We start from the raw sequence: 25,024 nt of genomic DNA, 5'->3' as shown, positions 1-25,024 counted from the left end.
CATCAGCAGCTCCCACCTGATCTCACTTCAGTTAACGTGAAAGCTTACCCAGCTCTCACTGAAGGGTAAATTGCTGGCTTGTGCTCACTGAAGGGTAAAAGTGAACACATTCGTAGAGCAGAGCAGCTAACAAGACATGAATTAACATGCTAGTTTGTTTCGCAGTAATTTGTTCTGCTGCCATAACCTGACGATGCACAAGGCAACGAAACCAAGAGTGCTTCAACATGCACTTTTTTCTGTGGCATTGTTTCTGTCACTGTGCAGCCCCTGAATTGTCAGTGAACTGATAAGGGTTAAAATGCTGCTTTTTCAGGCGGTCAGACCAATAATGGTGCAAAAGCTCTCCTTAAATTGGCTTTGGAGCTGTGTTTTCAGAATGTCCAAAATATATTGATTTGCATTAAAATAAATTACAACATAAATTTATAAACTCACTGTGTGAATAACTTGTCTTTTCAGTGCCTTTTGTAGATGATTGTGTGATGCTTTAGGAACTAGTCTAATATTTAGTCTAATGTTGTAATCTCTTGGATTGCAAAAGTGGTGGAGGTTTTCTTGTTGTGTGATGTTTGGGTTTTTTTTCCTATGGTCATGAACATTCAGATGTTGAGGTGTCTGCTGTTAGCAGATAAAGATATTAGCAAGGTAGATGATGTTAGCAAGGTAGAGATAACCTTGAAATGTCAATCTGTTAGCTGTCTTCTCCAGATCTCTGTGCTTACACATGTATCTACGTGCCTTTTGTTACTGGTTTGTCTCTGATATAACACTATATTTTGTGATTTAATTAGATTTTGAGTTTCCTAAATTGGCTTTCACCAGGTTTATCTTCAAATACTGTTTCTTCATTGTCATTGCTCTGGGCCCAAGCTGGATTTGGGATTGTAAAAGTGAGATTGAAATAGTGTCTTTGGTGGTTTGGTTTGTTTCTTCTTGTTAGGTTTTTTTAAATACTTTTAGTTACAGGACAAGAATCAATTGCTAGCTATAGAAAAATCAGGGACTGGTAACTTTTAGCCTACCTAATCTGAAGACAGTGTAAAACTTCTCGCAGTATCAGTGATGTCAGTTTAGCAGAAAATACCCTGCAAGCTTGTTGCAGCCTGGGTTGGTGTCTCTTGCATCGGCAGGCTTGCATGGAAATGTGAAGCCCACTGCAAAGAATTTGAGTAGAAAGTGCTCACTTGTTTTTCTCTAGAGCTCCTGCACAGGGATTTTGAGCTCCAGACAAAATTAGTAGAAATTTCAACACTTAATTGTAACAATTAATGTGCTTCTTTCCTGAATCCTCAAATAAGCAGCCTGTGTGAATTGTTTTACTTAACACTTTCCCATTAGATGGCAATTCTAGTTATATTGGGTTGACATGCATGTTACCAGAAAATCAGACTTTTATAGAGCAAGCTATTTTGCAACCTACTCAAAACAGTCTGAAGTCTCAGAAAACCTGTGTGGCAGTTGGAGAAGGCTCACTGGTTGCCTGGCCAGAAATTAATTTTGCTATTTGTCAGCATTTCTATTAAATAGGATAAGCTATTTTTAAACCACTTGTTGCCAACATGACCTCAAAATTAGAACATGTAGGATGATGGGTATGGTTTTCAGTGAAAAGGAAATACTTTTGGGCAAAATGCCATTTCACCTCCTCATAGGAAGTGTAGTTGAGGAATGCTTATTCTCATCCTCCCCTGTGGATTGAGACTCATGGTCAGAATAGATTTTCGATAAGGTATCAGTCTCATGGACAAAAGCAACACTTCCTGGGAGAAGTCCAAGGAAATGCTCACATAAACAAATGTTATGATAAGGCAATTAGACTGCGATTTCACAAGTGGTACAGTGGCTGCGTGCTGTTCTCAGTTCTTGTTTTGTTAAGCTTTTGAGATTCAGTGTTGAGGTTTTTTTGAGATTCAGGTTGTTTTTACACATTTGTAGGTTTGACATGTTGCTAAAGCATTTTTTAATCAGTCATACTCAGAATACTGACAGAAGAGCCTTACCTCTTTTATTTGTATAAGTTTGTATAAGTCTGTTGCCCTTTTTGGCAGAACAGAGTATCTATGTTTGTTTCTTAGGTGCTGGAGTGCAAGGTCAGGCAGCTGGGCCTTGAGCTATGCCCTGACCAGACTCCTGAGCTTTGCAGCGAAGCAGCTGGAGCAGAGGTTTTGCTCATTGTGCTGTGGCCCTGCCAGTCTTCAGCAGGGACAAGAGTGGGTGACTGTCCTCTTGAGCTGAAGTGCCGTGTGGAGATTTGCTGCAGTACATGTCACACGTGTCACCTGCCTGCGGTGATTGAATGGCCCCCCTTGAAATTCTGGTTCCTTTAGTCTGCGTGATGCATGCACTCCTCTATCTGCAGTCTGAAAAGCAAAATACATAACTAATACTGCTGTAATGCCTCGCTAAATCTTAATGGAGAATAGAAGCCTTGGGCTTCCTCTTAGAACTTCTGGAATTACCTTTGCACAGTCAAAGATTTTTAAATGGCTTTTAGCATGTAAAATAAAAAAAACCATGTTTGTAGGGGAGCCGCTTCAGCTTGCTTAGCAGTAAGAAATGTGCATGTTTTTTATTTTGCACACACGTTCTGATCTCTAAATCCTACCAAGTAAACTCAAGAGAATATTTTATGTTACTAGTTATGTCGAGTGTTTTGCAGCTATGAAGGAATGACACCAACACTGCTTTGTAACTAGGTAATTGCAATTGAGAATCCCCAGGCAATTTCCTATCCCTGCTCTCACAGTTTGTTAGAGCTTGTGGCTATTCTAGGTACGTGCTCCCTTCCAGGGAATGTTGTCTAGCCTATGCCATACATCCCAACCCCTCACTTAATTTGCAAGAGAGATTTGGATTGCTTGGAGTGCCACACCTTATTGCTTTCAAATGCTCATCAAGTAGCTTTGAGTGCTGGTGTTTGCTGCAGAAGCGGAGTTTGGTCTGGTGTTTGGTATTGTAGAAATGCTTCAGGAATTATCCCTTATGCTGAAAGAACATCTAGACTTTAGAGGAGTAGTTACAGAACTGTCTTGCCCCTTTGAAGAGGTAAGACTGTATAAGTGTTTAGAGATTTACCCAGGATCTGGAAGTCAATTCAGTGCATTTCTCATTTAAATTTATTTTTAATATTTTTATTCTATTTTAAATATAATAAAATATATTAATAAAACAATTCAATTACATTTTAAATATAAAAAAGTATAAATTTATATTTAATATTTTTAAAATTAATAAATTATTAAATTAAATGAGAACTTTTACCAGTAGACTAAGCAAGGACTAGACTGTGCCCCTCAGTAAGAGCATGAACCTGTCACTCGTACTTAAACGGCAGCACAGGCACCTAATTTTAGGAGCAGTCCTAGGGCCATGAATCCTTGCTTTGCTGGGTGCCTTCAAAGCTTGTGCAACTGGTGTCCTGCTTCATTGCTCTAGGTAGGTGTTTAAGTTTGGGAAGGCAGGATTCCATGTGCATTGCTCTTCAGAGCTTCTCTGTCAGCTGTTTTGGGTAACTTTATGCTCAGAGTAATAGTTATTCCTGGGTCTAATGCTTCAGTTGTTGTGGAAGGCTGTTAAACAAGTAATGTGGATTTGTGTTTTCCACTTTGAAGTGCATATCTATCTTTCTCTGAATCTGTGTCCAAAATATTTTGCTTTCACAGTACCTCCATTTATATTTGCAGAAACTTAGATTTTTCACAGGGGCATTTGTGATGATGATAGTCATTGACCCACAGTGGCTAAATGTGCGTTTGGTGCCAATTCACAGTATTCTTTTTTTATTTCTCCTTCTAGGACGTGAAAATCTGAGAAATGAACAAGTTACGGCAAAGCTTTAGGAGAAAGAAAGATGTCTATGTCCCAGAGGCCAGTAGGCCTCATCAGTGGCAGACTGATGAAGAGGGAGTTCGTACTGGCAAGTGTAGCTTTCCTGTTAAGGTAAGAGTTTCTCTCTTTTGGATATCCATGAGGTACCCTTGCCATGAATTATTATTTGGGGTTTTTTTGACAAGCATAAGCCAGCGGCATGCTTCATTACACACTGACCTATTTTACATTCAGCTCTCATTGCAAAGGATGTGGTTTTTTTTTTTTAAGCCAGATGACTCATGTAACAGATGCCTTGGAAAATCAGTCTGAGATACTGTACATTATCTAGTTGAAATAAATAATGTAGCTAGACAGAGGATTAATATAATATTTCTCTTAATTTTTCTGGAAGAGCAGAAATGGTAGGCCTCTTGGCTTGCATGGAAGGGTAGTTGGTTCTCTGTTAAAAATGTAGTTATGGTTACAGTTTGACTTGTAAGGTAAGTGGTGGGTTGTCCTTGGAAAGGACTCTTTCTTCCCTTCTGATAATTAAAAACATTGCCAAGTAACACCTGGGTTTTCAGTGCTTCAAGTTATAAGCACTTAACTTCTGAGAGTGTCTTCTGTGCTACGATTTTGTGTGTGTGTATGTATTACAGACTATTAATGCATGTGAAACTGAAATTACCCCTTTGAAGTCTTGAGAACTCATTCCAGATTATTGGAGTATCATAAGTAGGTAATTTCTTTTGTGTCACCATTTGTCCTTCCCCTTATTTAAGAAACAATGTTATTTTAATATTTTAGAATAACGTTTAATGTTAATACTTAAGAAATACAATAATAAAAAACCCTCGAGATTTAACATGTCTTGTTGCATATGCTCCCCTTGTAATCAAAAGCTTTCTTCCTCAGGGCACGCTAATACTCACTCTATAATAGATTGTAAACAGATGACACTTAGAGAAAACTAACGGATCAAATTTCCGCACAAGGAAAACAGTCTATGGTTCTGACACCTGAGGACCTTTTAATAGTTTTTATCTGTACTATGCTTAAAGTAATTCTGTCTGATAGTTAAACAGTTGATGTTGCTAGGTGGAAACTGTCTGTTACATATTTTTCTAAAGCTGTGGGCATGTGCAGATATACAATAAACTCTTACACTAGGTTCATGCCCTACTTTACGATAGTTGCTTATGTGTGCTTTTACGTATTACTCAAGTGTATGTAACGTTTCTAGTTTGTTATGGTTGCTTGCTTATTTGTCCTTGTCTTTTGTTAGTTTTCTGCTAGAAGGAAGGAACTATAATCCAGTACTAAACAGAGACGGTTTTGCCAGAACTTTGAAAGTGAGTGGCTGTTCTTGTGGAAGCTCAGACTTAGATTAAGATTCAACAGTGTCTAGGAGAGAGTAGAGCTGTTACCTTAAGGATCATAATTTTTTAATAATTTTAGCTGTTACACAGGTTAAAAAGCGAAATACTCAATTTCTGGACATTCAGTTTTACTCCAATTTTTTCAGTCCTTTACTGAGCACAAAGGGCATGAACCACTTCTTGCTGTTCAAAGACTGACTTTTTAAAACTCTCAGTCAGGACTTGCACTTATAATGACAAATGCTTCTTGTATTTAAATGAAGCATTCGTCTGTTCTGGACAGATGTATCCAAAATCAAAAAAGGTTCTGGACTATTTTGTGCTGAAAAGGTGTAGAAATGGATGAGTCTTTACATCCAGCTATTGTTATGTGGCTGATTTACCTTATTTGCCCACTTTATATTGGAAGTAACTTAATTTGTTCTTTGGAAAAAATACCCTGAAGTAAATGCATCTTTACATACATTTCTTGGTTTGGTCAGAATGGTAGACTATTAATATTTAAAGAATTTGCAATAAGGTGAAAACTTTAAATCAGAACAATTTGACATTGCGATGGTTTAGCTAATTTGATTAGAATTTATCGTCCAAAATGCTGTACCTTGGGATGGGCAGTAGTGGAAATTTTTATTAGGCTTGGGATGTAGAGTGGGTGTTAACTGGTGTTTAATAGATACAGACAGGAAGTATACCATTGTGAGTGAATGAGATAAACCAGATGTAGAGTCATCGGTTTAGTGGGTGGTACTATATTTTGCTCGCAAAAAGAATAGAACTTTGTGCTATTGAAGGAGAGTATCCTGTCACGCTGTTCTTGGGTATTATTTGGCAGTTCATACATTCCAGGAAAAGTATGCTGTCTCCGATGTCCTTAAATATCTAATGGGGTGACTTTTCTTCCTGATGCTTCTCAGTGGAGCAGAATAAACTGAGATATTTTTGGAAAAATGGTTAATGAATAGGAATGCATTTAAATCTGAAACATGGTGAAAATGTCTTCATTTTCTTACAGTTCCTAAATGGGAATTCCAGAGTGGTCCATTGCTTCTAGTATTGCTGCTCAGCCGCTGTTTCTGGAGGGTTAGTCTGTCTTTATTCTTTATGGCCTGCTTTGCCTACTCACTAAAGATCATCAGACATAGTTCTTTGGAGCTTAAAGCATAGCTGAGTAGTGAGATTGGAGTCTGGCTTTTGCAGGGATTATGAAAATTTTGCCTGTATAGCTGGTGAAGACCTGAGAATTGTTAACAAATGTCTCTGCAGCTGTCTTTAAGGTTTTCTGTATGAAAGTAAAATACATGAAACTAATGTAGTAGCAGCCATGTGGAGGGCTTTGTTTCTTCCAGTGCTTGCTGGGTTTTTTTAGGTAAGACTAATATTCTATTTTTTTGAGAGAGGAGACTAGTGTAAATGCAGAGTAGGGATGTTTGCTTCTGGTTTGTCTTGTAGAAGAGAAAGATCATGAAAGTTTGATGGGTGAAAGATATGTCACTATCTAAAAGTACTGTTAAGTTGGTTTGTGGCTTAACTTCATGCCTTTAGGCATTCATGTTTTGCCCAGAGTTGAGGTGTTTGTAGAGTGCTAGCATAGATTTATCCTTTTTTAGATACTACAGAACATGTGGAAGCACTTTGAAAATTGTGTTGCAAATAGGATTTCATCGTGCCTTCAGGCTTCATTCTGTTAGTGTTGGACAGGGACTCCACTAGCTGGTCATTCACTGTGCTTTGAGGATGCTGCGGTGTAAACAGATTTAATATTATTGAGAGAATATCTGTGTGGCACAGTTCTTGAAGCTCTTCTTGTGCTACATCCACAGCTGATCCATATTGTTAATTAAAGTCTAAGTGTGCTGCTGGATTTTGAGCAAATCCGATACATCGATGGATTGTCTTGATTTTGGTAGAGAAGATGCTCTGTGGAAGATATTGGCAAGATTCCTATTACATTGTTGCTTTAAAATTCAGGGGAGTGGATTTGATGCACAGTTGGTTCTCTCCAGTGCTGGCTGACAAATTTGGAGGTGGTGATAATCCTGGGCATATACTGTTACTTTTAGGCAATAACACTTTCTTTTGTTTGTTTGTTTGTTTTTTTTTGTTTTTTTTTTTTTTGTTTAACAGTGTTGTGTTTTTCCACTATTTGTAGTGTCTGTGTTGTATGTAAGCAGCTACTGATCCTATTTTCTGTCATTCATTTTAGTGTGTGTAGGATGTATTTACAGATAGCTTCACCGTGGTGGAAATCTAACCATACTTGAGGTGGTATATGACACATTCTGAATAGGGCCTTGGAATGGCTACTGACTTTATTGCAGTGCTCTTCTGCATACACTGTTCTGAATCTACTAGAGTAATATTGAAAGAAGAGCCAGGGGGCTGGAGTGTACAACTGAATGTTTTTTTTTTTTAACTCCACTGCATCAGCAGAGAGACAGGTGCCTGCCTGTCAGCAAAAGTATGAAAAGGATGTTAACTTGTGTTTGGACAAGTGTGACTTGCAGACTTCTGCTATTCCATTGTGAATGTAGTGGTATTGTTCTCTTGACTTTTGTGGTGTGAAGGCATGGTACATTGCAGCTTTTATAGATGTTCTCAGAGTTGCCCTGTTATTAAAAGTGGCACTTTTATAGCTGCTGGAAAATCTGTGCAGAAGTATATTTTCAGGCGTGAATTCTCTTCCATTGTCCTAACAAACTAAAAAGTAACTACCATGTTTCAGTAGTAATTCTTCCCTCTGAGAGAAAAACTGTGCCAGATGTATGTAATGTATAAGGAACTTAGAGACATTGTATTTAAACTATTCAGAAGTAGATTATTCTAACAGACATTATGGCCGTGCTTATCAGTGCTATAATTTATTTTTGCATAATCTTTATACTTCATAATTGCAAAAAAAGAAGTTCATTGACATAAACATCTTCAAACTTGCTTTCTTGCTCCAGATGCTACCTTACAGAGAACATACAGCAGTTGTATGTTTTAATGAGTAAAATATTTGACACTAGGGCTTCTTTTGTCTGAATGCCTTTTCAAATGTCCCTCTGGGTAAGTAGTTTTGATTCATACAAATGCACTTCAGAGTAACTGGCCTGTGAAATTTATATCAGAAGATTTAGGTCATTTCCCTCTACTTAAAGAAACCAAACATTTGCAAATTCTTGGTGGTTCTAACCAACTGGATATGTTAAACAGAATATTAATAACTGATGCTTACCGATCATTCTAGAAGACGCAGAAGTTGCATCTGTCTTGGATTTTGTGACTTTCATGATTTTGGTGGTCAGTCTCGTTTGACCTTAATGCATCTAAGGCTACTGTTGCCTGTAGCCTGCAAGTTTACAAGTTTTTTTATTCTGTTTATTCCAGCTGGAAGACTAAAGATATCAGTGAAAAAAGTCCATGTGGAAGAGTAACTAACCACATTTGTATTTTTGAAGTCCAGGATTTGCAGCTGGATGTCTGGTATCATGTGAATTAGCCTGTCCACTGAATCTTGATTTCTGTGTTAGTGTTGACAAATAAAAGTTGCATGGATACAGTTGTACATTCACACATAAAAGGATTGACTTTCCAGAGTAAATAGTTGTCAGCTGTTTCCTATCTAGCCCTTGCTTTGGTGGGAGATGTTTGGAGGACACTGTATTGCTCTGTATTCAAGCAGATAGAGAAGGAAAGGCAACAACTTACACTGAGCCCTGTTGAGTATCCTTACTGGGAGTGAGTGTCAGTTCTCATCCCTGGGGGTCCCTGTGACTTGACAGCATCTTATGTCATTAGGCTGAGCACAATCAGTAGGAAACAGGCCATTTCTGTCACTTTGCTATGTCCTCTCATACCACTCGTAGCTGCACAGTTGTCATCTTTAGTTTTGGAATTTAAATATTGAACTTTGTTGCTTAATGTCAAATTTATAATTCTTACATTAAAAGTAACTTCTTATTTTTAATCAGTTCATAAATACAGCTTGCACGCCATTCTGTTCCTCCAGATCAGAAAGACTGGTACTCAACACAGGTAACTGTGGCTTTTATTTTGCTAGTTTGAAATAATAGTAGCTGTGAAAGAGTTTACTAGCATGTTGATGCTGAAGTGCCTGTTAGGCATGTGATATTTTTGACTGTGAAAGCTTGGGGTGCTGGAATAGTCTTTGGAAACTATGTTAAGTATTTTTAAGGTAATGTGACAAATCTGCTGATTTCTGAAATGTTGCACGGTTTTACGCATTAAACAGTAGAAATCCCTACCTTTTAAGGCATGAACTGATGTCAGCAATGAACAATAACCATTTCTGTTGACTGCTAACCCAGCAGCAAACAAAGGTACATTTTAAAAATCCTGCAGTATTTAAGATCACAGGATAAAAGCTTGAAAACAGCTAATTATAAAAGAATGGTGGCTATAACAGGTGTGACACTTGCCTCCAATATATTCCTATGCGTTTCTGTCATGATTAAAAAGAATGTAATGCAATCCTTAGTGTTTAAACTTTTCACACTTGTGCCCAACCCTTGGTTTTGTTCAAATAGCCTTGCAAACAAGTGTTAAATGAAGCTTCTTACTCAGTTCTAAAACCATCCTGTCTTTGGCCAGGGTCAAATTCTTAAATTACTTAGTAAACTTCAAATTGTTTTAAAGATACAGCTATTAAGGTTTAGAGCCATAAAGGTGGTTTGGATGTCCTTGCAGGAATATTTATTTTAAATGTAATTTAGGTGTTGGAAATCAAAAAGTTTTCGTTGGGTTATACTTTTTAATTCTGGGTGATTTGTTTTTTTAAAATCAGGCGATTTCCAGTGTCATAAGTGGAAACTAAATTTTTTACAAGACTTGAAGAAAAGGTACAATGTGCACCTGTGCAGTGTGTTTTTAAAACTTTGTGCTATCAACACCTGATTTTCCTTTTTTTTTCCCCCCTTTTTTTAATGTAAGAAAAATATAATTGTATTTACTAGTGCTGAATTCCTGGAAAAGTAGGAATTGCACATCAGAGCAAATGATTGAAAACTGAGTCTGTCAGTACGTACGTGAAGCTGTATAGGGGCTAGGAGAAATGGTGGCTGTAAGCCTCATCAAGGGAAATTTAGGATATGCATTAACAACAACCTCCCTTTCTAGTAGCAAGGCATGTAAGCCATAGAGTAGAAGGTCTACCCTATTGATCTCAAGTTACAGAAATGTCATAATACTTCAAGGCTGATTTCTCCGTGTCGATGTGGAAGTAGATCCTGCCTTGAGGCAAGTGCTGTCCTACATAACCTGCCGAGTTCCTTCTCTGTCTTGTTTTAGGGATTTGTGGGAGTATGAAGAATGTAGCATTTGTGTATCCTCTGTTGAGCTTTGCTACTTAATCTTCAGTAGTCCTAACTGGAAACGTTTGTTATTCCTTCACAGTGTTGTTTCTGTTCACACTGATAAATATGGTATGAGAACCAGTAAGTGAAATGCACCGTGTGGCTTTTAGGTGGGTGTGATGTGAAGAGACACAGAACTACTGGTATAGCTTACTGCTTTGTCTTTAGATTCTTTTGACCCACAACTGTTCAGAGACATTTAGCAGTCATTGTCTGTTACAGCTCCTGTGTTGAGGGGTTTAACAGGCTGATTAGACATAGTAATTTCTGGTAACTTACGGAAGTGGAAGAAGTTAGATTCTAAGGACAAGTGTGGCATTGTAACCAACGTGTAGCTTTGACTAAGCAGAATTAAGCTTAGTTTGTGGATGCTTGATGGTGGAGTTTCTCTTGTCTGGGCTTCTACAGCTCTGTCTAAGCAAACATCTGTTTCAACCAGATAAATTAAAAAGCAGGAGCATGGGTGTGAGAAGAGAGAAATAAAGCATTGAGCACTGGAATGTAAATCTTACAGAAGGCAGTGGCAAAGTAGCTCAGCTTTAAGATGTATCCAGGCTTTCTGGATTTAAACTTGTGTCTAGTTGCAAGACAGCATTTCACTGTGAAACTGTGAAGCTCAGACTTTAATTCTTAAGCAATGCCAATTCCAGAAGCGTATCTACACATCCAGATGCCAAGTAGTCAGTCCTACTGTTACAAATAATACCCCCGTTGTAGAGAGAACAGTATTTACACAGAGGAAAAAAGAGGAATGTCAGTGCTTCTAGGAAAAATACCAAGGAAATGGTGGTGTGCTTCTCTCCGTGGCAGCTAGTTCCCTAGCATGGGACAGCTTGGCCAAGGTTTACATTAAAATAATTTCCTGTGTCCGTCTGGTTTCAAATGTAATCTGAAGAACCTAATCTGTTATTGCAAATAAAACAGCGCATGTGAACATCTGCTGATACAGAGGGAACTTCAATGATTTGTGTAGCTGTGTCTGTCTGGAAGAGAGACTGTAACAGCGTATCACCAGGCTCGAACAAACGAAACTGGCTTGAGTGAGTTGTTCAGGTCAAAGGAGTTCTGGTCAAAGATCTTTCTTTGAGCCAGCTATTATTGCTGAACGTTGAAATTTTGAAAACTGACTCAGCCAAGTATTTGCAAAAGAAATTAAAACAAAGCAAGCAGATCAGGGCAGCGTTTCTTGTACTAGGACGTGGGTGATAGATCTGTGTTTCTGACCTGATATATCAGCCCTTGATGTTTTCTTAGGAGCAATTTCAATAGTGTATATTTGGGTGAAGGCAGGACAGCTTCACCAAGACCACTTGATAATGGTTACTTAAGTTGTTGATTTTTAGATGGAAAGTTGGAAAAAGTTTAAGATGTTGAAGAAGAATAAAGTTTCTCAAGCATTTTTCAAGTTCTAAGAGCATTTTGCTATGTGCCAATTTAACTTGTCCTGTGTTGATCACTTTCTATTTGATTGGAGATTGATACCAAACACCACCATCTGTGAAAGAGTACGTAAAGTCCTGAGGTGAAAAGGAAAAAAAAGTTTTTTTGATTACTTGCTCTACCATCATCTTATCCTTTTTTTCTGAAAATATTAATATAAGCAATACCTCTATTTGAAAATGTTTTGTTAAGGTGGTCTCCAACAGCCCCTATATTGGATTAGAGCTTTTATATTACTTTGTATGTGGACTCTGCCCACAAGGATTTTGTATTTCTGCAAAAGCTTTGGTGGTTAATTTCTGATATAATGATTAAATCTCTTACTGAACATCTTACAGCTGAGAATTGCTGATGCCACGACTATCATTCATTGGTTGCTATGGAAATTAAGTAGGAACGCATTCAATATTAATACTGCATTCCTACTATGTGCACTTTCATGGTGGAAAAGTACTTGCTTTCTTCAGGAATACTAGCTGCAGTGATTTTTGTGACAAGAGTGCTCCTTGCAAATGTGTCTGGGGTACCCCTTCCTTACTGTTCTGCAAAGTCATCAGCCACCATAGTTTGTGCAGTTCACATTGATTTTTGTGCACCCAGTAATTATGTGTCCCAGTCCTCGAGTGTGTTTGTGGTAACATGCGATGATGGATTTGCATGAGATTCTACTTACATAGAACAAGTCGTAGCCCAGGCACTTCACAGTATGTTTCTTCTACTTTAGTTTGAAAGGGAACTTCCTTTCAGAGATCCTGAAAGGTTGTGTATAGAAGTGTGGGATTTGTGTATCTGCTTTTTAAAGTGGTTTCCATGTAGTCTCTTTTCTGTGGTGGGACAACAGAGCTTGGTGATGATTTATTTTTGTGAAGTCTTAGATTCTGGTGTTTAACTTCCATTTCAGGCTGTAAGGAGCAGGCCATGTCTTAATCTAACTAGCAGGCATATTTTCCTTCTCTTTTAAATTTTGAAATGTCATTCATAAAATGCTATTGCAGTATTAAGTTGAGCTGTTTCAAATTTCAGGTTAAGTTGTGATATAATTACAATTTAACACTTCTGATTAAAATGTAAGGGTACTAGAAATTATCTCAGTCTGTAGCAGAGCTGTTTGCCACGTTTCTTGAAGGAATGTCTTTGATCACTACCCATTAAAAGTCAGATAAATTATTGTAGCACTGGTTAGACACAGGAGCTGTGTATATCTACTCTCAGCCTTGTGAGAGGAAAAGAGTTTTTAGAAATAAGGCTGAAGTCTTGGAAGGGGACCTGGTGCCTAAGGGACACTTGGCTAAAAGGAGGACCGCAGTGTTCTGGTCATACAGTTGAAAGTTATTTTTATAAGAAAGAAACTTAAAAATGTATTGGTATCTATAAGGAATTAACACACCACCACACCACCCCAGGAAAAAAACCAAACAAACCAGGAAGAATTTTGAAACTGCCTGTGAAATGTACAAAGCCACTGATACTGATAGCGATGAGCTTCTGGCGTCTGCAAAAATGGTGCAATGGGACGAACAAGTGTTTTCTGATGAAGGGCTTAAAATGTAAAGTGTAAGTGCAAACAAAGCACCTTTTGTTCTTATATCATAAAGAAGTATTGTGTCACAGTGTAATTTCTTTTATAATTCAGAATTGATTGATGGTCAATGAGGTCTGTGGATTGTACCCTTTTGGGGTGGGTAGATGCACTTGATATGTGTAATAATGTCCCCATTCACTGGAGTGGAAGCGGTATTGAAATCTGCAGCTAAACTTGCTGTCTCTGGCAGAAGTGGCATGACTGATTGCTGAAAGTTGGAGCATGGGACTTGAATAGAGGTTTGGCAACACAGGGGAAAATGGTTGTCTGTTTTGGAGTGTGACATGAGGCAATATTTACCCTGCTCTGCTTCTCCCTTTTCCAAGCAAAAGGCAGGTTGCCAAGTGCAGGGACTGAATGGTTTGGATCTTCAGTTGGAAACATTTTGCCTATGCTGGGGTAAATGAGATGTGCAGATAGCTCAGGAAAGCCAAAAGTTGTCCTCTTACTTGTATGATACTTAGTGGTCATGCAAACTAGATGCCTTATTCCATACATACATCTTTTTTTTTTTTTTTCTGTCCTCTATAAACCTCAGCATTGTTCCTGTCTATACTGGCCTGCCTGCCACCCCCCTACCCTCCACCCCCTTTTTTTAAAGAGAAGTTGACAAACTTTCTGAAGTTAACTAAACCCAAAACTTTCCCGTGACAACTGTGCACAAGAATTTCTGCATCTCTGGAAGTTCCAGAGGAGCTGTGGCAGAACTGAAGATCCAGCTACAATATTGTAGATATAAATCTGTTTGATATAAATATGTACTTCCAGACACATAGTCAATGCATCTTTAGTTGTTACTATTTGTGTATTTTTAGGATGAAAATTTTCTGGTTAGTGTGTGTTCTGGAGAAATTCAGATCTTGTGCAACTGTTCAGCAAGCTCAGCTGAGGGAGTACAGTTGCTGTTTTGGCAGCTCCAGCATTCAATTATGAGGCTTCAGCGTCACAGAGCTCATTTTGAAAAAGCTCTAAAGTGTCAGATCTCTTTTATTTACCTTCTAGTTTCTATGTAATTTATTTCACAAGCTGTTCTCCAGCTGCGAGGGCTAGTTTAAATGAAATGCTTGCAGAATTGTTCCATCCAGATTTACGCTGTTTTAAGAGTGCCACATAGTGAGATTTAATGTTAAAACCCTCTGTCACTTAAGATCTTTTAAATCTTTCAGCAGCTTAATGACATGTAGGTGATAAGTAGAGTATCTTTTGGAGCATCCTGCCTTGCGTGAAAAAAATCTCAGCTTTCAAATTTCCGTTAAATCTTCAAAACAGTGAGTTTGTCAGTTTGGTGGATTCTGTTATGTTATTGTGATAGAGTGCTTCAGTATGGTGCTAAAGAGTGAAACTTTTTTGTCTATCTAGTTAAGTATGGTATCCTGAATAGTGAAACAAAAGCTGGGAGATTGCAAATAACTCATGACAGAATATTCTGTAATGGAGTGGGACTTCCCAGTAGATAGCCTAGGTTTGCCACTGCAGTAAGTGACACAAGCATTGATTCTGATATTTTAAAACAGTTTCTTCACCCTCTAGCTAGTCTAGAATATACATGCTGAATTACATACAGTTCTTACAATGTAAGACACACAAACTGGGTTAAGTTTCTTTGACCTATACCTCTTATTACAAAATTTCAGAAAGCTTTTACTGAATAATTTCTATGGATTTCTTCAAGAGTTAAGCACTTTGAATAAGGATGTGAATGCTTCTGAGAGAACATTTACTTCCCTTACCAAAAGGAACTATGATTGAAAAAAGTGGGGAGAAACTGGAAAACTGGAGCTTGCTTATTTTCCACAGAATGTGAAATGAAACTATCCACAGTACCCTGAGCACTATACTTCGATGTATTTCTTGAAATTGCTTTCTCTATAGGCTAATACTATTCTGGGTTATTAATTTAAAAGCTTTGAAGCTTGCAGTTTCTATTCGCTGTTGTTTTGCTGGTTTTTTTAAGTAGTGCTTGATAAGATGAATTTACAGAAAACTGATATTTTAAACAATTTTTTGTGAGAATGAGGAATGTTTCAGTATCCACATGAAAGCCTGGTGTTGTAATGAAGACAAAAAATTTTGGTTTACAATTTTTTAAAAAAGGAGGGGAAAAAAGAAAAAAAAAAGAATGACATTTTCTGTTTGCAACATTGACATATCTGTACTTGGACATCTTACCATGTAGTATAGTGCAGTTTTTAATACTTAGTGCATTTGTCATTATTCAAAAGTATTTTATTCGTAGTCATCTCTATATTGACTTAAGGTTTTCATGCTACGCTAGTATAAAAAAGTGACTAAAGCTCATGCTGAATAAGCAGGAAAATACTGTTCTACTTTTCAGTTTAATTCCCACCCACCCATCCACCACCATCCCCCCCCCCCCCAAGTAAGGAAAGTCTGTCTTTCCATCAAAATTTCTAGATGTATTACGCTTTTCTACTGATGCTGGTGCCCCATGTGAATACAAAGCAAACCTCCAAGTATAGGTCTTAAAAGAAGGCTAGCAAAGTACTGTAAATGTCTGTCGTCTCGGCTGTACTGACATGAATTCAGACTGGATTTTTAAACCCAGGGAGTTTAAGGAGCCACTGTTAAGCTTTTCTCTCCCTGCTGTCTTTCCTGCAGTACTTGGGACATGTCGAAGTGGATGAATCCAGAGGAATGCATATCTGTGAAGATGCTGTGAAGAGACTGAAATCTGTATGTATATTTGTTTCATAAAAAAGTTGGCTTTGGGGCTGTGAGCATTACTGGAAAAGGTTCGGTCGGCAGCAGTGCCCCAGCTAAAGACTGAACTTTTGACCCATGTTAGGAGAACAGTTGGCCAGTTTGAGAGCACTGCTGCAGTTAGGGGGACGTGCTAATCTGATGATGAGAGGGAGAGAGTTACAACTGTTCTTTCTACTTGCAGAAACTATTTGCAAAACAAATGTGTAAAAAATCCTCTGTGACCTTTCAGACTAAGTTGGTACCCACATGGGACTTCAGCCATTGTTTTTTAACAGTTCTTTCTCCCTCTCTCTTTTCCTCTCTCCCCCTCTCTCTCTCCCTCTGTTGCCTGCCACTTTAATAGTGACTTAATTCACCGTTATTATACAAAATATTACTTGATTTAGGCTGCTTTTTTCTAATGCACTGCAATATTTTAGTCATGCATGAAATAATCTGGCTTGCATCTGCTCAAAGTGGCCTGAAGGCTGCCTAATTCTGATATGTCATGAAGTGGGCTGCTCTTAGTTTGGCTTCTGTGAACGTTTGCTCCTGTAAATGGCACTCGTTCAAAGCTCTTTGTATTTCTGTGGCTCATTTGAAGGGGTTTTGTCATCTCTTTCCTGCAGTAGTATTACCATAAAATCCTGCGGAAATAGCAAACTCCAGAAAGGCAGTGATCAGTCTATCAAGGAACTGAGGCTAAAACAACATTGAAGAGAACAGAAGGAGAAAAAGCATTCATATTTGAAGTTTGAATGGAGATAGAGATCTGCAGTCCTTTTCATCACTTCTCTTGTGACTTAGCCTATATACATTCTTCAGTGATGCCTTTAGCGGAAGAAACTCTTCTATCCTTGCAGCTCAACAAAGTTGCTGAAAGTACATCAAACACTTGTAATGCACCTTTGCTAACTTAAGATACCTGGTCTTGGACATCACTTTTTTTTTCCTCACCAGATGGGAGAGCTGAAATGGCTTCCAATTAAACCTGTTCTTCCCTTCTTCCTAGCACACAACAGAGGATTATAGGTTATCTTTTCTGCCTTCTGTTGTGCTGTAAAGTTTCTGAATTGGTTTAGTGCTCTGATTAAAATCAAGTCTTTTCGTTCTTTTCTCTGTCAGCTAATGTATAGCAACCTGTTAAAGCTGCATCCCATCTGTTCCCATTCAGTCCAACAGTGATTGGTGATTGATTTTTATTAAAAAGGGCCACACAAAATATAAATGAGTTTCTTTATTCTATAGATTTACTTTACGTAGCTGAAAGTGCAAGTACTGACCATATAATGAATTGTATCAATTTTTTTCCCCTTCTGGTTTTTGTTCTATCAGAGTATTTTCTGTTAGCACACCAAATAACACTGCAGTAGTATCTGCTTTCTCTCATTCTCTTCCCTGGGGAGCTATGCTGTGAAGTAGTTGTTCTCTAGGTTTTTTCTAATAAACTTTAAGCTTACAAGCCAGTTAAGTGTAGCTAAGCTTATAGGTAATGCGACACAGTAAAGGCATAGTGCCCAGTTTCTTCTGGAATCAGGATGATTCCAGGATTGTGATTCTTGATCACCTGAATTACTGACTCAAATGTCAGACTTGGATATCTTAACTTTTACAGTGCATTCTCTGAAAGTAAATACATTAATTTTCCTGTTCTGTGCTATGTCATTATTCCAAATTGTGGATGGCATCTATTTACCCATTCTCATAAAGTCAGTGTTTTTCTTCAGATAATTTTGATTTCTTCTGCTGTTTGAAGTTTCTGATGTCTTTATATAAATTGCACACAAGCACACACCTGTTACGATTGCTATTTGCATTGTCTCCTTTGTCAGGATTTGGAAGTTGAGAAGTAGAGGTGAAATTCTCATTGGGCCCCAAGAGGAAGATTCAAATTACCAAAACTGCTTTGTGTGCTTTAGTTGATAGACTCCATCAGATCCAAGGTTCATTTGGAGCCGCTCACTGCAATTCAGCCCCTGCCCCTCCTACCCGCAGCATGTAGGTTTTAAACTGGGGGCATTTCTTAAGGACTCTACTATTACTGAAAGCTCTTTTCTGTACAATATCCTCTCTCAATTATCAAAAGCCAAGCCCCTGGATGATGTTTCAGCATGCAAGGAATGTGATAAGAAAACGGTTGGGTTTTTCAGTAGTCTCTTGCTTTCACAGTACTTGGTTATTTTGATGGGCTTTCTTTCGGTCTTGAAAGAATTACAAGTTGGAGTTGCAGTGCTCAAACAGAGACTAGCTTAAGCAAAATTGGACTTTGCTTTTCATACGGTTAAACTACATCAAAATGTAAGTGGCCTATTTTAATCTTTATTGTTTTCTCTGCAGGTGATGTGTAGGTTTTATAAATCCAGCCAATAAAAATTAGGCACAATTGAAATACTTGTAGCTTGTAACCTCTAAAAATTACGTTCTGTCTGTCTTTGCTTATTTTAATGGATATATTTTTTTCTCTTAATTCTTGCTCTCCAACGGTTTGCAATTCATTTGGGGAACTGAAGTCTGTTCATTTTAGAATTGACTAATGGATTTTAAAACATTTTATAGCATTTGTCAAGAAGAATATGAAACGGTCTTAATCTTGGTTTTAGGAATAGCTTCATTTCTGCTTTGCTTTTTGAAAGAAAAGATGCAAACAAATATTTGTGTCTCTCTATTGTGGGAAATAAACTTTCAAGTTGTTTTTTTTTTATTATTACCTGCTTGTTTAATGTGGCATAATTGGGTTTGAGCATTGCATTTTGCAGAACTTGAAGCCAGATGATGGCAAGCATTTTATTCAGGCATTGTTTAATTGGCAACTGAGTAAAAGAAGCCATGTCTAGCTAGAGAATCCCTCATCCGTACTGTATTCTGTTGTTACAGTTTTATAGCTCTAAAACAGTACTATAATTTGCATTTTATAATATTTAGAATGGATGAAGACAAACTTGAGTTATGTCCCTGTTTTCTGTCTGACAAAATGGCACTGCAGTCTCACGACTAGGTCAGAAACACATATATTCAGCTGTCAGTGTATTATTATTAACGGGGATTTTATATTACCAATGGAGGTTGCATTTTGCCCTTTGTAGGGTATTACCAATGTAGCTTGCATTTTTCCCATAGTCGGGGTGTATTACTAACTGTGTATACATTTCATATCTGGTAGGATCCTTGTAGTTGGACACTAAGCTCTAAATGGCTTCTTCAGAAACATTTAACTGAATTTAGAATATTTAGCGCAAACTGGAAAATATCTTTGTAAGGGCCCCGTAAGTGTATTTGACTCAGGAATGGGAACATCATATAGAGACAAAAGTATACTCTCTCATGTCATGTTTTGATTTTAAATCGGCTTTAGCATGTAGTATTGGTTTCTAACTTGCCACTTTTTGTTTTAAATGATGCATTTGTTTTAATATATGTTCTTGTTTTAGCAGGTAAAGAGACATAATTTAATATTTCAAAACATGCATTAGTTATCTCTAAACTACATTAACTTAGTGTTGTTTAAAACCCATTTTGCATGACGCCTTTTCCATTAACCGTGTCTAGTTTATTTAAAAAAATAATCTTGTTTAACAAGCATTTTGCTGACGGCAAAATTAACCATCACCTAAAAATGAGGTAGCTTCTGGTGAATCTCTTTAGCTTTTGCTATCTTTAAAAAGCTGGTTTTTAGTTTAATGCAGTAGTCAGTGCTCAACTTGGCAGCAGCATCCAGCCCCTTCTCATTATGTATACATCACTGTGATTAATCCATTAGTTCCCCTCCTAGTGTTCAGCATATCCTGTTGAAATACATAACCATTCCTGCCTCTAAAAATTGTTAAGCTTTTCAGCTGGCTGAACTCTAGAGATGTTCTTTATACAGTGTCTGAGTTGACATAAATAATGTTACTCAGTATAAAGCTGTGTGGAAGGACGTCAGGCAGAGAGGCACATGGCAACAGAAGGCAGGAAATGCAAAATCGAGATCGACACTCCCTTCTTGACTTTGTGTTTCCTGGCTTTTGTTGGCTTGCGTCAGAACCATGGCTTTGTTTTTAAATACAACCTTGTTTATCAATCAATTCTTGAGGCACTGCCTCAGGATATTTGTAATAGTATTTTTAATATAGTACTGTTATCAGCGATCAACAGGTTGGAATTGCACGGTGGTAATTTGGGGTCAGGGGCTGTCACAAAGATGCTCTCTGTCTCATCTGCAATTCTCCACCTCCTCCCTGTTACTATTATACCATAGCTTTCTTAGAAGCAAAACAATTTGGAAAGATCACAAGAACAGCAGTGTGCTCCATGTCAGCTTCCCTCAAAGACGGGGCAACGTGTGGCTGTGCTCGTGGAGCACCAGCCCTGGTGAAGCGTTCTGTCAGGAGATCGGTTCCGATCTTGCAGTTTTCTTTTCACAGCCTGGTAACAAAATAAAGCCACTAAACCAAAATGCATGCAAATTTGCTTAAAACTGTGTGCTGTCTTTTTCTTAATGTGAATTGGGCAATCGGTGTAATCGCTTTCAGGCTGAAGAAATTTAGGGAGTTGTAATTCAGCTCTTGGTATCTTTGCACTTGCCTAACTGCCTGTCGCTGTCTAGAGCTGACTTTAAAGGGGTCTTGTTCGGCCTATCAATTCAGAGTTGCAGAATTAATATCTATTATTTGTGTAAATATTGTATAAAGCCTTGGAAAGCTTTAGAGAGGGTGAAAGAGGAAGGAATCTTATTTGTGTTTTAGTTGTACGACAAGATAAAATGAAATTCCTCACTGCTCAGAGAAGACTGCAGAAGATGTGGAGTGTAAGAGTAGCATGTAAACCAAAGCAACGAATAAACAGAATAAAATGAAGCAGTGTGTTATACTAGCCATACATGCTTCTCCAGCTTACAAAGCGTTTGCTTTGGGAGTGAGTGGTCAATGCAGAGCAAACTTGACTGTAATTCTGGAGTTAGAACTTTGCATTTCACAAGAGCCTGCACAGCGTTTTAATTGTTTAACCACCATGCCTGCTGCCAAGTTTGGTTTATAACCTAACTAAAAGAGACACTAAACAAGGGAGAATGAAAACAGAGTAACCACTTTGCATGAATTGGGGCTGAGGTTCTCTTCTTTCCACCAATTTCAGGGCAGTAGCTTATTAGAATTGCGTGCGTGCCCTTCGATCTGCATTTTCATGGGATTATTTTCACATTTGCCTGTCGCACCTTCTCATGGATAACTCTAAAACCCCCTTCCTTTCCCTCCAAACCCTATTCTTGTGTGTGTGCTTGTTGGTTTGAAACCCTGGGACATTTTAGCTACCTACAGTAATAGCGCTCGACTTGTCCCCCCTGTTCCTCCAGGAAAGGAAGTTCTTCAAAGGCTTCTTTGGAAAAGTAAGTTTAATGCCTCGTTTGTGCTTGCACTATAAGGAGTTACATCCCTGGTATAGCACTGCCATAAAATCAGGGTGTTGAGAGTCCCTAATGCATTTCAGAATTTTTACTTCTAAAACTTACTTGGAAGTATGTTGATCAAACAAAGAATATGGTTAAAAAAAGCAAACTGAAACAGAAAATCCGTATGGACTGTATTGGAAATCCAGTGTTCTGAAGTGATTGGTCTTCCCACCAAAAATGTGATTTTTCCTTTTAAACCCTTAAACTTGTGCCAGTCTACATCACCTGGGCAAATACCTACAGAACAGTTGGGGTCTGTGCCTTGTAAGTGCTTTGCGATCAGCTGCCTGGCATTGTGAATTGAGCCCCAGATGTTAGCCTATACATAAAGCAGCGTGCCTATACATAAAGCAGTGTGCCTGTACATACTATCTCTTAAACCTTTCTTTTTTGACACAGTTCTAATCCAAAGGTATACGAAGATGAGACCAGGTGTTTACCTACTATGTTTTTCTAATTGCAACTCAACTGTGTAACTGAAAAATTTGCTATCATTGCTCTTGTTTTCATGAGGACAGTGTCTTAGATGCGAAGGGAAGCAACTCTTTGCCTGTCTTAATAATGTGCTGTACTGACAGCTGGGTGGTCCTGCTGTCTACATCTCTGCAAAGCAGAGCGTGTAGACCTCTAAAAGAAAGAGCTCTCTCTCTTTTTTACCTCTCATCAGTTCCCTACCTCTGCATTTAAAATTCCTCTAAAACATCAGCTTCTGATGTATCTTGTTATAAAATGTATCTTGGCTTAAATAGAAACTAACGGGTTTGTAACTGCCATACGTATAAAAGTCTTTTGGAGCAGATTAGTCTCTGGTCACGAATTTGTTTTGGCTTTGCTTGGGGAGTAAATAAGGTTTTTTTCAGCTGCTCCTTTTTCAATGTTCATTCAGATAGTGATGCATGTCGCACAGGGATGGCTGTTTCTCCCTAAGATCTGGGAAAGCATGCATCTACAGTGTAGTGACAGTGAAGTAAGAGGCTCTTATTTTTAATATTTTTTTAGGGCCAAAATACCGTAGGTGGGAGATCTGGCAGATGAATCACATCGCTCCTATGCACAAATAAAAGTTAAGAGCTGGAATCTAAAAAGACTGAAGTCAAAACATGCCATTTGCTTTAGAACTGAAAATGCGAAGTACTATTACAATTTGTTTAAAACAAACAAACAGACCTCCCCACCTCAGCCTGAGCAGATATGTTAGTTTTCTTTCTGCTTGTTGGTATTAGTTTATGTTAGGCTACATAAGAAAGCAAAGATGTAAAAGGACAGATATTTGCATACCACTTACTAAAAAAGCCAACGACAGATTTTTGTCTATTAAATATCCCAGCTTCCCCATTACATCTTAGTTGTTTTTTTAATGAAGTTTGGTACTTTGCTGCAGCCTTGTAGATTTGCTTTGTCTTTTATTATAAAATTTTGCCAAAGAGGGATGTACTACTACTACAGCCTGTGAAATTTCATTAATTAGCACTGAAACCACTTAAATCCAGTGTTTAGATTTCCCCACAGCACTGGTATGGCAGTGCCTTTATTACAGCTTTGGCCTACAATGGTAGCCCAAATCTAGGGGAAAACTGGGGAGGCGGGGGGAAAGGCAGCTGTTCTCTTCACATATAACTGAGAAATGCTAATAACTCTTAATATCTTTTGGCTGTCTCATCTGTAATTTCTCTGCAGATGCCTTGCGTTAGGATTAATATGATATTTCAAACTGCAGAGTGCCTAAAACACGCTAGCGTCTTTCAGTAAGACAGTCTAGACCGGTTTGCTGCTTTCCAGTTCATGTTTTTCTCCCCCTAAAAGGTAAATCTGATGGATTTGTGTCCTGAAATGTTCAAATGTTTAGCATTAAAAAGACTTTCTATTCAACTTTAAATGAAAACGAGATGTCTGTTGATAGCTCCAGGTTAGACTTCTGCAGTTTTATTTTGTGTACATATGCAATGTAACCAAATCAACTGCCTTTTTAGGCAGCCCTACATGTCTTAAAACTAAAGCTTTTCTGTTGTAATGAATAGTGGTACGGTTTCAGTGATCTTTCTCATGTTTTGCTTCCACTGAGCGCGTGTATTTCTCATCATGAAATGCTTTATGCAGTCTGAAATGAAAAATTTTCTTTATATATAAGCTCAGACTCCAGATACATCTTACAGCTGTTTGTAAGTCCCAGGACAGAGCAAAATAGGCAGAAAGACTAGAAACAATTTGAAGTATTTAAAAATGCATATTGAGCAACTTTATTTCTGCTCTGGCATCCTTAAAACTTTGTTTTCTACCTTACAGTATAGCTGCTACTTATATCCATGTTCCTATCACTTCTAATAGTTAAATTGCCATGACCTGCACTGTTAATTAGGAAATGTACATTTCAGGCTTAGTCCATTTAATTTTCTTTTCATCTTAATCTTTTTTTTGTGTGTGTGGATACCCATCTGTAGGGCATCGCCACTTGTTGGAGAGGTTTCCCTTGTCCCCAGCCCACAGTGGTCCTGCATTGGTTTTGGGCCTCACTGTTAGGATGGGTGCCTCGCCCTTCCTCCTGGAGACCTCTGAGGACTCTGAAATTAGCCCAGATAACAAATCTCGTATTGGAGCAGATTACTGACCTCCTAAGAAGTGCTGAGCAGCAAAGTTTCTATCGGGGCTGACTCAGCCCTGACAAATCGGGCTCCTGGGAGTCAGTGCCACACGTGGCTCTCCTCCAGCAGTGCTGTCATCCAAAAGCTCTTGAATATGAAGACAAGCTACTGATAGGGATGTCTAGATGAGTCCCTTGGCAGCAACATTTTAGACCACACTATTCCAATGAATATTGGCCATTTGCTTTAAATACTTTTGTTTGGAGTCACCTCTATCTTCCAGTGTTTATTAGACAAGCTGCAATCCTACATTGGCGTTCAGTTCCCATGCAGTATCTTGCATCTGGTCTGATCTTTGTCCGGTGTGTGCCAGGAGTGCAAATGCTCATACCCGGTTTGTAATCACAATTTACTTGGCAATGCCCCACTCATAATGGACTAGTACTTTGATTTGTATATCCAATATAAATTGATTTGGAGAAGTATATTCTTTTATATATCACGTGTATGCACAGATTAGCTGGAGATTCAGTAGGTGGGAAGGTATGTTGCCTAACAGTAGTAGCTGTGGGTTTGGGATATGGACTTACAGTCTCACCCCTTCTGAGTGCTGCATCCACCATAAATCTAGAAAAAGGAATTGTGAGATAAAGTGTGGTTTGTTTTTCTGTTAGTGTAGCAGGTCCATGTTTGGTTATCTTGCATGAGGAACCTTATGTTTCCAGTGGGAGAGGAGCCTTTAGCTTCTT

At 38.2% G+C, this 25,024-nt stretch overlaps 1 protein-coding gene across 12 annotated transcripts in view; it reads left to right on the top strand.

Annotated features, from left to right (window-relative positions):
• The window catches only part of NUMB (NUMB endocytic adaptor protein), a 96,112-nt gene that overhangs the window by 56,895 nt on the left and 14,193 nt on the right, over positions 1-25,024 (top strand). For 7 of the 12 annotated variants that reach the window (XM_080397615.1, XM_080397619.1, XM_080397620.1 and 4 more), the window contains 3 exons: positions 3,799-3,942; positions 16,188-16,262; positions 21,601-21,633. In XM_080397615.1, coding sequence (XP_080253741.1) covers positions 3,817-3,942; positions 16,188-16,262; positions 21,601-21,633 — 234 coding nt within the window. In that variant the 5' untranslated portion in view covers positions 3,799-3,816. Of the gene's footprint in view, positions 1-3,798; positions 3,943-3,986; positions 9,210-16,187; positions 16,263-21,600; positions 21,634-25,024 lie in introns of those variants that run through there. The other 5 variants (XM_080397624.1, XM_080397623.1, XM_080397618.1 and 2 more) reach the window with 3 other exon arrangements.

The sequence above is a fragment of the Falco punctatus genome (assembly GCF_963210335.1).
Source record: "Falco punctatus genome assembly, chromosome: 7".
NCBI classification, from domain to species: Eukaryota; Metazoa; Chordata; class Aves; order Falconiformes; family Falconidae; genus Falco; species Falco punctatus.
The sequence above is the reverse complement of the archived record's forward strand: the minus strand, read 5'-3'. Positions and strand labels throughout refer to the sequence as shown.